Source organism: Mytilus edulis, chromosome 1 (genome assembly GCF_963676685.1).
Source record: "Mytilus edulis chromosome 1, xbMytEdul2.2, whole genome shotgun sequence".
NCBI classification, from domain to species: domain Eukaryota; kingdom Metazoa; phylum Mollusca; class Bivalvia; order Mytilida; family Mytilidae; genus Mytilus; species Mytilus edulis.
In genome coordinates this window covers 48,332,557-48,347,812 of record NC_092344.1, presented here as the reverse complement: position 1 = coordinate 48,347,812, position 15,256 = coordinate 48,332,557, and the positions used below count along the sequence as shown (strand labels likewise).

Sequence of the window (15,256 nt, the reverse complement as noted above, 5' to 3'; positions counted from 1 at the left end):
CCGTATTCACAATACCTAATCATGTGTGAAACACTCAAGAAAGCTTTTTAAAGGTTATCTAATTACAATGGAGTTTTGTCACTACTACCCTTTAAAGCTTTTATCGTCTTTATCCGTATGTAAAAAAGAATTTAATAATAGTAGTTTCATATTGTTTAGTTGATATTCAAAGTTTAAGTTTTGTAAACAACTACATACATTTACAGTATTTCTCCGAATTATTTAAGAAATGACTGTAATATTTTTTCTGTCTATGAAGAAATAACATAAAAAATGTGGTGCACACTGAATAACGCGCGTAGCAGACAGAAACATTATTACAGTAATTTCTTATCATTTAATTTAATTCCCGGAGTAAACCATGAAAAACGTTGATGACGTCATATTCACATGACAAAATTATGTCTATGAGCGGATAAACAAAACAACGTCAGCCAATCAGAAGACGCGTTACATCTCAAAATTAAATTATTTCTAAATAAACGATCATTTAATGCTTTTGGTGATTTCTGTAGGCTTGCTAGACAACTTCGTTTAACTGATCTATTAATGTCTAATGGTTACATGTAACTACATTTTGTTCACTAATAAATTGTTGCTCATACATTTGACAAGCCACACGTGCCATAAATTTGACTTTGTTTTAACCATAAAATATGTGCATCATAATTGGCAGTGGGTGGCTAAGTTATACAAAATGAAAGGTATTTTGTCCGGTTTTCCACTTACCAACTTAAGGATGATTGCTCCTCTAGTTTTTGAATAATTGCCAGATTTTAAGAATCCTCTGGTTTTATCCATGTACTGCCATTTAAAAAATGTGTCCACTAACCCCTACTTTTCTTTTCATAATTTTATAACATAAAGTTTAAAACGACATATTTCAAAAGGAGTAGGTTCAGTAAGACCCCTTTTTGGCCCCAAAATATAGCACACAGACACTCCATTTTTTTCTGTTTTTTTAGTCTCTTTATTTATATACTATCACTTCATAGTAGTCTTTTAAAATGCTTGTTATTTTCAAACAGAGTAGCGAACATCCTTAAACTAATATTGTAAGTTTCCATAACTTCCAATTATCACATAAGGAGTCCAGTTGTCCTTAAAACATTATTTGAGATTCTGCCAAACTGTATCATCAGCTTATAAAAGGACAAACAATTTAAAAAAAACCATTTCAGTCTATTTCTGACTCCTCCGTGATACTTATAGTGCAAAAACCTTCTTTATTATTATTCTCTAAAAACATTTCAAGATAAATAAAAAAGGAAACACAGAACTCAGAGAGGTTCTCTACCTGCCTAACTCCAATGGAACAAAGGAAAATATCCGAAAACAATGATCAAAAGTGTAAATAGTATGTAATTTGATATTTTTGTACATGGTGACAGTAACGTGAACATCTTTCCGTTAATTGAATGTTTTTTTGAGTTTAAATCAGAGAACAGACTAAAAAATGCACAATACAGTTTCTTTTTGTTTGCTCTTTAACAACTCAAATAGTAAAGGTATAAACAAAAATTCACTGTAGAATAACATTTTATGAAGCCCACTTTGTTTTCTTTTCATATCAATTCATCATCCAACAAAGAACTAAATCTCTAATTTGAGACAGAGGTTGACAGCTAAGTATGGTAATTGTACAAAATGCCTCTAACTTCAGATGTTCGACGTGAAATTAAACAGTTACCTGAGTTGTTCGCAATCCGTTAATATAAAAGAGGGACGAAAGATACCAGAGGGACAGTCAAACTCGCAAATCGAAAATAAACTCACAACGCCATGGCCAAAAATGTAAAGGACAAACAGACAAACAATAGTACACATGACACAACACAGAAAACTAAAGAATAAACAACACGAACCGCACCAAAAACTAGGGGTGATCTTCAGGTGCTCCGGACGGGTAAGCAGATCCTGCTCCACATGTGGCACCCGTCGTGTTGCTTGTGTTATAAAAAATCCGATAAATAGTCTAATTCGGTAGTTCACATTCATGAAAGGGAAGGATATATATATATGTTGTGTACAAGTTATCATTTTGTACAAATTATAATTTGTACAAAAAAATTGTACAAACTATAATTTGTATTTTGACTTTGTACAAATTGTAATTTGTACAAAAAGTGCCTGTACAAATTACAATTTGTACAATATTTGACGAAAATTCACTTATAACTTGTACAATAATTCATAATATGGATTTTGATGAAAAAAGCATTGATACACACCATTGGTACATGTATTAAATGACTAAACAGTACATCTTACTTACAAAATATAAAATTGTTCTTTATGATTCGTTTGGGCAGGTGATTGAATTCTGGCATCAGAAATTGCATCATTTGACTTAAACATTTATCTCTTCTTAAACACTTTGCAACAGCTAACTACTTTGGGGTCAATTATTTTAATAAGTTGGTAAAGCTCTATATCCTAGAATTTATTTTTTTTTACATTCTTTTACATGTTCAGTCATTTACTCAATTGCTGTAATAGTGTAAACATGGATGGCATTGTTGATCACAAGGAGAAATTTGTGCAAAACATTATAAACCTAACATGGAATGATAGACAAAAGAAGAAGTATGTGTACCCCACGGACAAGCATAATGGGTTCATAGTTAAATTGGGAACGATGCTGATATTGAAACACCAATCATTCTTGCAAGGAAGTGTGCACTGTGTGGACAATAGACCCAAGACTAATATCTTACCAAGAAAACAACCAGTAACTGTAACTATCATAACTTGTTGTTTGGGGTTAATGTCATTATACATATTCCTCAGTATGATCGTGTCCAAACCTGTCCTCGATATATTTAAGGGGTAATTGTTGAATCTGGAGATTTTGATTACCAAATCAGAAAAACTGTATAAACTTGAACAGGATATTTATGTCTCATAGTTAAATTAAAGCTATGAAAGACACATTTTATTCACAGTAACTGTTCTCGGGCTTCAACTTTCGCTATGTATCGCAGTTAACCAGCCTTTAAAGAATAGGTTGTCAGGGGTTTCTTTCATGTAAATGCATAGGCGGGTACTTTTAATTGTAACAAGAGGCTGTCACAACGACAACAAACCGGATTTATTAACATTTATTTGTGTCCTGGCAATATCACAAGAACCATTACTGATGATTGGTGGAAGTGAAAATCGTCATATCAAATTTGACCTTCATTTTGTCATAAGTATCAACATATTAAAATTTGAAAAGCTAAGATTGAATGGTTCGTGAGTAAATGCAACAATGTGAATGGAAACACCATTTTACGATCTTTCAAGAACCATAACTCCTGAACGGTAAAAGTAAAAATCGTCATTATTGAACTTGACCTCTATTTTGTCATCAGTAACAACATATTAAAATTTGAAAAGCTTTGGTTGAATGGTTCATGAGAAAATGCAAGGACACAACTGGAAACACCATTTTTCAATCTTTCAAGAACCATAACTCCTGAACGGTAAAAGTCTAAATCGTCATTATTGAACTTGACCTCCATTTTGTCATCAGTAACAACATATTAAAATTTGGGAAGCTTTCGTAGAACAGTTCATGCGTAAATGCACGGACACGACTGGAAACGCCATTTTACGATCTTTCAAGAACCATAACTCCTGAACGGTAAAAGTCAAAATCATCATTATTGAACTTGACCTACATTTTGTCATCAGTAACAACACATTAAAATGTGGGAAGCTTTGGTAGAACAGTTCATACGTAAATGCACGGAAACGACTGGAAACTCCATTTTTCAATCTTTCAAGAACCATAACTCCTGAACGGTAAAAGTCAAAATCGCCATTATCGCACTTGACCTTCATTTTATTGTCAGTAACAACATATTAAAATATATTGATATATTGATTGCCGCCCGCCCGCCCAACCGCCGTACATCCCCAATTCAATAACCGAATTTTTGTCACAAAAATCCGGTTAAAAATGTGAAAGTCAAAAGATATTGTGCTGCATTCCCGATGCCATCTCAAACGAAAGATACAGAATTAATTTAGTATTTGATAAATATGGTGAATTGTGTGGTCATTAATAAGAAATTCTGTTGTGTATATATCAATGCCTTTTTCACCAAAATATATATTATAAAATATTGTACAAGTTATAAGTGAATTTTCATCAAATTTTGTACAAATTGTAATTTGTACAGGCACTTTTTGTACAAATTACAATTTGTACAAAGTCAAAATACAAATTATAATTTATATCATATATGGTGTAGCATACTATTGTTTTCATTGGCGATGACGATCACATGTTTCACAGGTTATTTTACGTATCCGAAGCCTCGTTTCTATTTTAAGGGATATTGACGCTTTTTTCTATTTCTATGTATATTGACGGTCAAAATAAAAAAAAATATATTGCTAAAAGATTTATGACGTCATTACGTCAAACATAACAACCATGGACGAAGCGCCGCAGCAGACGAAAAGAAAGTTTGCAAGTTTAAATGCAGACGCTAAGAATTCAAGAAAGTAATGCAACAAGCTATAAAGTTGTTCAAAGAATATGATATTTTAATGTTAACACATTATTGCAAAATACGATTTAAAAATTCACCGAAAAAACACTGAACACCATTTTCTAATACATTATTTATATATGTAATATATAAAAAGTAAAAATCACAAAAATGCTAAACTTAGAGGAAAATCAATTCGGAAAGTCCATAATCACATGGCAAAATCAAATAATAAAATGCATCAAAAACAAATGGACAAGAACTGTCATATTCCTGACTTGGTACAGGCATTTTCAAATGTAGGACTTTCACTTAGTCAATACGCTTTATAATGGACCTGTTAGATCACATTGGCAATCGGTTGATATAATCTGAACAGGTCCATATACAACAAATTGACGTCGTACAAAGTCCATAATTGATAAATAATCCTAAATAAATAATCAACAGATGCACAATAAATATTTAACGCTTCTGACAACAAAATAGCATGATCAATTTTTCATGTACTGCTTTTTTGGATCCGGTAAAATATTTCACGCTTCAGAGATCAAATAATCAAAAGCGCTTCTGGCGTGAATATAAAATTTCAATCCTGGTATCTATGATGAGTTTATTCACCCCCTCTCATATGTAAGAATTTTTGTAGGTCTGACAAACCAGTTTTCCGTGAAGACCGTCAGAGTACAAGGAAATGGCAAACAACAATTTTTGACAGTTTAAATTTTCCTTCTTTGAAATCAATTTAACGATTTTACAGAGTATTTTTTCTGTAGAAAAGTAAAAATCCAAATTGAAATAGAGTATCGCTGTATTTCTTCAAAATAATTAACATTCATAAATTTTAACTGCATTTTCAAAAGATAACACTTTAATTTAAATAATAAATTTAATACACGAGGGATGGCTTATTTCTGCCTGATGTTGTATTGAAATATTTTAATGATATCGTATTAGTGTAAGTGCGAATGCTACGCTGGGTCTATTTTTTTCGTTTTTCAAAATTAAAAAGTGTTAAAAACTATTTGAAAAAAAATAATTTTCTATTGATTTTCACAATGTCAGAAATGTGTTCTATTGATTATGTTAAATCATAATTTCAAATTGTGAAATATCAAAGAGTTGAATTCCAGGTTTATTCCGTTGCCTGTAAGATTATTCATAATTACTTTATTGTGGAAGGATTAAAGATGCTTGTTTTTATCATTTGTTTTTTTACTGTCAGTTTTTCTTTATGTCAAAACTCAAGTGATTTCAAAGCTTTGAAAAAGGAGCTATTCTTTACAAAGGAATATGATAAAGATTCAAAACCTGTAAAAGATTATAAGAGTACCATCTACGTAAATGTTGAATTGACCTTAAACTCACTAATAACACTCGATGAAGTTCAACAAAGATTAACAACTATTGGATATCTTCATATAAGCTGGCATGACGAGTTCCTAACATGGGACCGAAAACAATATGGAGACTTGGACTATATATACCTTCCTCAGTCAAGCATCTGGAAACCTGATATAACTTTACAAGATAGTTATACAGAGATGGAAGAGCTCGGTTCCGATTTGATATTGGCGACAATAAAACATGATGGTAGTGTCAGTTGGACACCGTTTCAAGTATTTAATTCATACTGTCCAGTCTCAATGACGTTCTTTCCATTTGACAGGCAAACTTGCGAATTTGTTTTCGGAGCTTGGAGTATGCAAATGAACGACATTTCCCTTCTCATAACAAATGTGTCAGGAATAGCATTGGAGCGCTCAATAAAAGAAAATACAATTTGGACAATTGTTTCAACCTCAGTAAAGGCAACACAGTACCATGAAGAATCTCGAGTGATATTTTCTATCACATTACAGAGGAAACCGTTGTATGTTATGATGCATTTAGTCCTCCCGTTAGTCCTTTTAACACTTTTGAATCTGTTTACATTTGCCATACCTGCTGATAGTGGTGAACGGATGGGTTACACGGTAACCGTTTGGTTGTCCTTCGGTGTGTTCCTTACTCTTGTTGGACAGTCTCTTCCAGAGAGTTCGGAATCTATATCTTTTATGGATATATTTATAGTGATGCAGCTATTCCAAAGCACACTGGTTGTGTTACTGTCGGCCGTTTTATCCAGATTAATCGCTCGAAATGGACAGACATTTATTTCGTCATGTCTCCTAAAACGCATTGTAACCTATAAGAGAGGAAAGAGTGTGAACACATCATCGGAGATTAAGAAAGATGAAAAGGAAACTCAAATATACATTACATGGAAAGAGTATGTGTCTACTATTGATTTCTGCTTGTTTTGGTGTTTGCTGTCAATATGCATCCTATTGATAACCGCACTTTCATTCTACACTGTTTACAAAGCTGAATATACGCTTTCAGGGAAATGAACAACATTCCTTTTACAAACCATGCAAGTACTCCAGAAGGGGGACTGACATTTAATTTAGTCTTGTACGGTTTTATTGTTTTTTGTTATTTTTGTGGCTTTACTGCAAGATATACGAAAAGATGGATTCAGTAGAAATAAAGCCTGGATTTTTTAAAATTTTTATTTGTATTGTACCGCTTTAATCAACATTTTTATTACAGTAATGAATATTCAGTGTTGGCGCACAAACATGATGTACATATGACTGATCGTTAGTTTTACATTGTAATTCTATTCTTTTGTTTCTCTTGTATTCTTTTTTTTCAATATTCATTATATGTCATAAACTAGTTATCTTCTATTACAATCACTAATATTCTTTTTCTTAATAATAAAAGAACAACTTATGAGAAGAATTAAATTTTCTATCAAATGTAAGCGTTATGCTTACAATGTATGCAGTTCCTCTTCAAATGATGACTTAATTTAGAAATTACTTGCCTGTAACCTTTAGTACGTTTTATTAGATACATATGTAGTATGTTCACACATTAGTCAGAAAGGAAATGTTGACGTCGACTGGTTTTAAAACAGTTATATCATGGACGTTTATCTATATTGACACTTAAATGGTTAGATAAAGGTATATCGACTATCCCAGGGAAAAAATCTGAACTTTTGATTACCATAGTTTTAATTGTTGAGAAGTACAAAACTCAAATATGTTTCGTGATGGCTAAAGACTCATCGGTACTTAGTAACATCTGTTATCTATCGAGACAACGTTATAGCGAGACCCTCAAAGCTACATGTAAGTGTTGTGTGAGACATCTGTATGTTCAACAACAAAAACGTGTTGTGTCGCGATAACGTTGCAAGGGAAAGACATTAAATATGGCTTTAAATATGCTTTCCTAATTTTTTCTAAAAATATAAATCTTCATGTCCTTCTCATACCGGTGTTATGCGATAACGTAACAGGTCTACCATTAATTTGATTTTGGAAATTTTCTTTGTTTTGCCTTTTCAAGGGGGGTGTAAAGATTTTTTTTTGCAGTTTTAATAGACGGGATATGCGTAGCTCGGCTTAATCCTGTTCATTTTGTACTCGGATATTCTTTACTTAAATCCTCCTGTCCTCCCCCAGAATGTCAAATGGTCGGTACTGTTCATACAGAGATACCTTTTAGAATAAACTTATCATAGATACCAGGATTAAAATTTATATGTATGCCAGACGCGAGTTTCGTTTACAAAAGACTCATCAGTGACGCTCGAATCAGAAAATGTTAAAAAAAAAGGCCAAATAAAGTACAAAGTTGAAGAGCATTGAAGACCAAAAATTCCTAAAAGTTTTTCCAAATACAGCTAAGGTAATCTATTCCTGAGGTAAAAAAAGCCTTAGTTTTTTCAAAACTTCAAAGTTTTGTAAACAGTTAATTTATTATTATGAACATATCAATGATAACTCAAGTCAACACAGATCTAGAGGTGATGGTTCTAGGCTGGTGATACCCTCGGGAAATAAATCTCCACCAGTAATGGCATCGACCCAGTGGTTGCAAATAAACTCATCATAGATACCAGGATAAAATTTTTATATATACACCAGACGCGCGTTTCGTCTACAAAAGACTCATCAGTGACGCTCGAATTAAAAGAAGTTTAAAAGGCCAAATAAAGTACATTGAAGAGCATTGAAGACCAAAAATTCCTTAAAGTGTTGCCAAACACAGCTAAGGTAATCTATTCCTGAGGTAGAAAAGCCTTAGTACTTCACAAATTCAAAGATTTGTTAACAGTTTATTTATTATATGAATACACAAGTCAGCACTACTGGGCTGGCGATACCCTCGGGGAAATAAATCTCAACCAGCAAGCTGATATGATGATATGATTCCTATATAAACCAATATAGCAATGAGGAAAAGCATAACAAAATATACAGTATAATAAACGCGACATGTCCAATATAAACTGACAACATAGCTACACTTGTAAAATCGAGATAAGTAATATTAGATGGGATAATCCCGCGGAAACAGTTCAAATGCGTGCTATTTGATATGAGAACATATATTAACTGCAATGTTATATAAGTGTGTCACGATGTGGTTAGCCACAAATTATGTCCTTGAATCACGTTTTAAGTTCGTTTTCTTCAGGCAACAAAACACTGTGCAAGTAGATGCGTAGAGAAGGATAGAAATTTAACTCGTGTTATGGACATCCGATATGATAAAATATATAACTGTAGGTTCAGAAATATTTGCAATGTATTTATCATAGCGAAAACTGCAACGTGTCTGTTTTGAAAAAGTGACAACTTTTAAATATTGATCAAAATTATTTGTATGCACCATTTCCCCTAAGCGCAGTAATTAATCTCGTGTTTTACCATTGTCCAACAATCGTAATAATAAATAGAGGGAAATATTTCTGAATTTTCAGTTAGTTATTGCACGGCGCAATGTTCCAGAAGGATATATAGATGAGGTAACGCGAGAAAACTCAATCAACGTGTGGGTTTTAACCAAAAATGTCAAGCTAGTCAAAACCAGTATTTATAAATGAACACCGAGTTATATATAGAAATTATGAAACCAAATATTTGAAATAGTTCTCAAAGGTACCAGGATTATAATTTAGTACGCCAGACGCGCGTTTCGTCTACATAAGACTCATCAGTGACGCTCATATCAAAATAAACTGATGCGATATTCTTATTTCCCTTTTTAAAAGTTAAATGCTATGTAATTTATCTTTTCATATTGTTTAGTTTTTATTCGAAAGTCTATTTTTTGTAAACAAATAGCAAACACTAACAGAAATAATGAAGCCATTTTATGATCTTTCAAATAAACTTATCATAGATACCATGATGGAAATTTTATGTTAACGCTAGACGTGCGTTTCGTCTACAAAAGACTTAGCAGTGACGCTCGAGTCAAAAATGTTGAGAAGACCAAATAAAGTACGGAATTGAAGAGCATTGAGACCAAATTTCCTACAAGTTTTGACAAATACAGCTAAGGTAATCTATTCCTGAGGTAGAAACGCCTAAATAGTGTGTGGGTTGACTATTTATGTCTAAATATGAACACTGCCAGTCCATTTACAAGTTTAAAATAAAGTAACATTTTTTTTCTCGAAAATTTTATGAAATATTTTTGATAAATCTGACAACAACGTCTTGTCAACAAGCATTAATTCGTGCTTGTTAAACATGCCTTTCAGAGCCAATCGGGCAGTTGTGAATATAACAATCAAATGTAATGCACAAGTATTAATTGAGTAAATTAATTATGATATTATATATTAATTCCAATATACCTTTTAAACAGTTAAAGAAACTGTTAATTCAGATATTATTGACAGCGTTTATTGTTGAGATTTCAAGATAAACTGCATACATCTGATTATCTACCATGTTTGGATTGTTTGCCTGATTTTTAGAAGGTCTGGCGGTTTAAATCAACGCATAATGTTCTAGATACACAACACGTTTCTGACTTCAAAGTAGTACGGTTAATCATTATGTTTTCGTTTTCTTGGGTCGTGTTTTAAAAATTTGTTTCAAATTACTGGAATTTAACATGTGAGTAAATTCTCTCAAATGTTTAAGTATGCGTTTACAGAATTTGAACTCTTGTTTTAACAAAAATTACTTTAAAGGATTTCTTTTAGATTTATTATTTATTCTTTTTATTATGTACTTTTAACTGTTTTCATTAATTTTAGACTGTTTTGTATATCTTATAGGACATGCATTTTTTTTATCTGCTTGTTTGATTCGTAAAGTTGGTGCTTGGTATTCTATATAATTTCGTGTTTTTATGTATTTTATTTATTTTCTAAATGTGAAGCGCTTAGAGTTATTGTTGTTATTGTATAATGCACTCTATAAATGTTGCATTTATTCATTTATTTGTTATGCGTGCGAGATTAAATTTATGAAATCAATTCACGCTTCACAGAACAAAGAAGCATGATGAATTATTCCTGACAATAAATTGTATAATTATAAAAAGGGACTCAAAATTCTGAAATTTAATTCACCGGAGATGTTTTAGTTATGTCGGATATGAATTTGTAATGACACATGTTAATGAAATCGTAACCGTGTAAGTGCTAATGCTAAACCGCATCTATTCTTTTATGTTTCAAAATGAAAAAGTGATCAAAACTGTAAATTATAATTTTTTTAAAAGTTTGAATTGATTTTTACAAAGTCAGAAAAGTATTATATTGATCCTTTTGAATTACAATTTCAAAGTGTGAAATACCAAAGAGTTGCATTCCAGGTTCATTCCGTTGCCTACAAGATTATCCATAATCAATTTATTGCGGAACGATTAAAGATGATTGTTTTTATCATTTGGTTTTCTACTGTCAGTTTTTCTTTATGCCAAAACTCAAGTGATTTCAAAGCTTTGAAAAAGGAGCTATTCTTTACAAAGGAATATGATAAAGATTCCAAACCTGTACAAGATTACGAGAGTACCATCTACGTAAATGTTGAATTGACATTAAACTCACTAATAACACTCGATGAAGTTCAACAAAGATTAACGACTATTGGATATCTTAATATAAGCTGGCATGATGAGTTCCTAACATGGAACCGACAACAATATGGAGACTTGGACTATATATACCTTCCTCAGTCAGAGATATGGAAACCGGATATAACCTTACAAGATAGTTATACAGGGATGAAAGAGCTCGGTTCCGATTTGATATTGGCGACAATCAAACATGATGGTAGGGTCAATTGGACACCGTTTCAAGTATTTAATTCATACTGTCCAGTGTCAATGACGTTCTTTCCATTTGACAGGCAAACTTGCGAATTTGTTTTCGGAGCTTGGAGTATGCGTTTGAAAGATGTTTCCCTTCTAATAAAAAATGTGTCAGGAATAGCATTGGAGCGCTCAATAAAAGAAAATACAATTTGGACGGTTATTTCAACCTCAGCATGTACAGCACAGTACCACGAAGAATCTCTAGTGATATTTTCTATCACATTACAGAGGAAACCGTTGTATGTTATGCTGAATATGGTTCTGCCGTTAGTCCTTTTATCAATTTTGAATCTGTTTACATTTGCCATACCTGCTGATAGTGGAGAACGCATGGGTTACACGGTAACCGTTTGGTTGTCCTTCGGTGTGTTTCTTACTATTATTGGACAGTCTCTGCCAGAGAGTTCGGAATCAATATCTTTTATGGATATATTTATAGTGATGCAGCTATTCCAAAGTACACTGGTTGTGTTGCTTTCAGCCATTTTATCCCGATTTTGTGCTCGAAATGGACAGACATTTATTTCGTCATGTCTCCTAAAACGCATTGTAACCTATAAGAGAGGAACGAGTGTGAACACATCATCGGAGATTCAGAAAGATGAAAAGGAAACTCATATTTACATTACATGGAAAGAGTATGTGTCCACTATTGATTTCTGTTCGTTTTGGTGTTTGCTGTCAATATGCATACTTTCAATTACTGCACTTTCATTTTACACTGTTTACAAAGCTGAATATACGCTTTCAGGAAAATGAATAACATTACATTTACAAACCATACAAGTACTCCAGAATTAGGACTGATATTTATTTTAGTCGTGTACGGTTTTATTAATTTTTTTTTGTTATAATTATGGCTTTACTGCAAGATATACGAAAAGATGGATTCAGCAGAAATAAAAACTTGAATTTTTTTCAATTTCTAATTGTATTGTACCGCTTTTATCAACATTTTCATTTACACACATGAATATTCAGTGTTGGCGCACAGACATGATGTCATATGACTATTCGTTAGTTTTACATTGTAATTTTATTCTTTCTTTTCTCGTGTATTCTTAATTTTTCAATATTCATTATATGCCATAAGCCAGTTATCTTCTATAAGCTTCACTATCATTCTTTTTCTTAATAATTAAATGTCCATGAGAACAAATTATTATAAAACTTAAATTTTTATTCAAATTCAAGCGGTATGCTTAAGCAGTTCTATCTCAAATGATGACTAAATTATAAATTTAGTTCTTAGCTTGAAACCTTAAGTTCTTTCTTGCGATATGTTCACAACCTCTGTCACTAAGAAACGGAACCCAATTTATTATGACTACCCAGGCGTAACACCACCTTTTTTGGACGATCAATGCATTTGAATGGGGACATGTAGTTGAACCCCCTTTGTCCTGGGTTAGGAACCCCCCTTTTTAAAATGCCTAGATCCACCCCTGCTACCTCATCCATGGTCATGCCCTTCTTCATTGTTATATCTTGCCACTAACTGATTATTGTTGTACAGTGTGGAGTATTTGTAGCAGTAAAGGTTAATTAGGATCTTAAAAATTCAAAAGAGAACTGTATATTAATACTAGAAACAGACCCTTTCGCTCCTTACGAACCCTAATGGCTTATTGAAACCTTTAAATGGATTATGATAGTGTTCAATACAACTTGATAAAATGTAAGAGAAATAAACGTGATAACATACCCAATACGTTTTCAATATTTTTTTATAAATAAATTTGGTGTATTTACTGTCTTCTGATTGGTTAAAAGTATTACTTTTATTTCAAATGTTATCAATTTTTATGGCGACACGCCCACTCTGATGTTGTGTATTTATACGCCAACATGTGTGTACGTTTTTATTGTTAATATAAATAGTATAAAAAGTTCTTTAAGGCTTATTTTTGATAGAAATTTATTTACAATGAATGGCAATATTTTTTTTTTAATTCATTGATCCAGAAAATTAATTTTTGACTCTTCACATTTTACATAATCCGCTTCGCCGTTAATAGCCATTCATTAAATATGTTGAAAGAATATTGAAAAATGATTGTGTATGTTATCTCTTATATTTTTTCATAATAAAGTTGTAATAAACACTATCTTCATACTTGACTTTTTAAACATGTTATGTATGCAATTTATATGTTTGCATTTTGTTTGATTTTTTTTCATGATGGGGGCCTCATGAAAGAATAGGTATATAGCTAACTGTGTAACCCTCTTAAAACAAAGTATTGTTGTTCTTGTTGTTTGACTCTGCAAAATATTTAGGCTTTAACATATAAAAAGACTTATATTGGAACACCCACACAGATGCTGTCACTAAGAAGCCAAACGACACTCTGTTTTTCCAAAGAATAATCAGCGGAAATTGTCCTTCAAAAGCCAAAGAACGAGCATTTAACACTTTCGTCAGACCAACTGTAAAGTAAGCCACATACAAAACCAACTTGAAATGGTTCAATGCAGAGGGGTCACATTTGTTTCCAATGACTACCAACAAACAAGCAGTGTTAGTCTCATGATCAACAACCTTGGATGGGAAACCCTACAATCAAGAAAAGCCAAAGTTAAAGCAATATTACTATACCAGATACTAGTAGTCAACCACCTCGTAGATATCCCATCAGAACCATATCTCATACTAACAGGTGTTTCCACTCGAGAACATAAAATCAGATACCTGAAACCACACTGACGAACTCTTGTATATCAACATTCCTTCAATCCGAGTGCACCAGAATTTAGAACTACCTGCCACAGCCACTATACCTAGTTTGACAACCTTCGATGGGTTCAAACAGGCACTGGCCTACGTCCACTATATTCTTAATTGTAATTTTTGGATTTTAACTGTAAATACTCGTTTCATAAGAAGAAAAAGAAGAAGAAGATTTATATTGACAAAGGGTAAATCAAACATTCCGAACTTTTAATCACCATAGCTTTAGCTGTAAAAAAGTACCAAACCCTAACATGCATCTTGATGGCTACAGACTCATCGGTACTCAGAATTATCTGTCACATATCGAGACAAAACTATAGTAAGACCCTTACAGCTAATCAGGGTTTTAGATATCGTTATGGCTTAAGATTCATCGGTACTCAGTAACATTTGTCATATATCGAGACAACATTATAGCGAGACCCTCACAGCTAAGTATGGTTTTAAATAACGTTATGGCATAAGACTCATCGGTATTCAGTAACATCTGTCACCTATCGAGACAAAACTATAGTGAGACCCTCACAGCGAATTAGGGTTTTAGATATCGTTATGGGTTAAGACTCGTCGGTACTCAGTAACATTTGTCACATATCGAGGCAACATTATAGCGAGATCCTCACAGCAAAGTATAGTTTTAGATATCGTTATGGCTTAAGACTCATCAGTACTCAGTTACATTTGTCACATATCGAGACAACACTATAGCGAGACCCTCACATCTAATTAGGGTTTTAGATATTGTTATGTCTTAAGACTAATCGGTACTCAGTCACATTTGTCGCATATCGAGACAACATTATAGTGAGACCCTCACAGCTAATTATGGTTTAAGATATCGTTATTGCTTAAGACTCAT

At 32.6% G+C, this 15,256-nt stretch overlaps 2 protein-coding genes across 2 annotated transcripts; both read left to right on the top strand.

The window, feature by feature from the left end:
• Window positions 1-5,674: 5,674 nt before the first annotated feature.
• Window positions 5,675-7,210, top strand: LOC139519866 (acetylcholine receptor subunit delta-like). Its single transcript, XM_071312175.1, has one exon. It carries the CDS (start codon window positions 5,675-5,677, stop codon window positions 6,875-6,877), a length of 1,203 nt encoding a protein of 400 aa, XP_071168276.1. The 3' UTR covers window positions 6,878-7,210.
• Window positions 7,211-11,219: 4,009 nt separating this feature from the next.
• Window positions 11,220-12,422, top strand: LOC139519779 (acetylcholine receptor subunit delta-like). Its single transcript, XM_071312070.1, has one exon. It carries the CDS (start codon window positions 11,220-11,222, stop codon window positions 12,420-12,422), a length of 1,203 nt encoding a protein of 400 aa, XP_071168171.1.
• The last annotated feature ends 2,834 nt before the right edge of the window (window positions 12,423-15,256 follow it).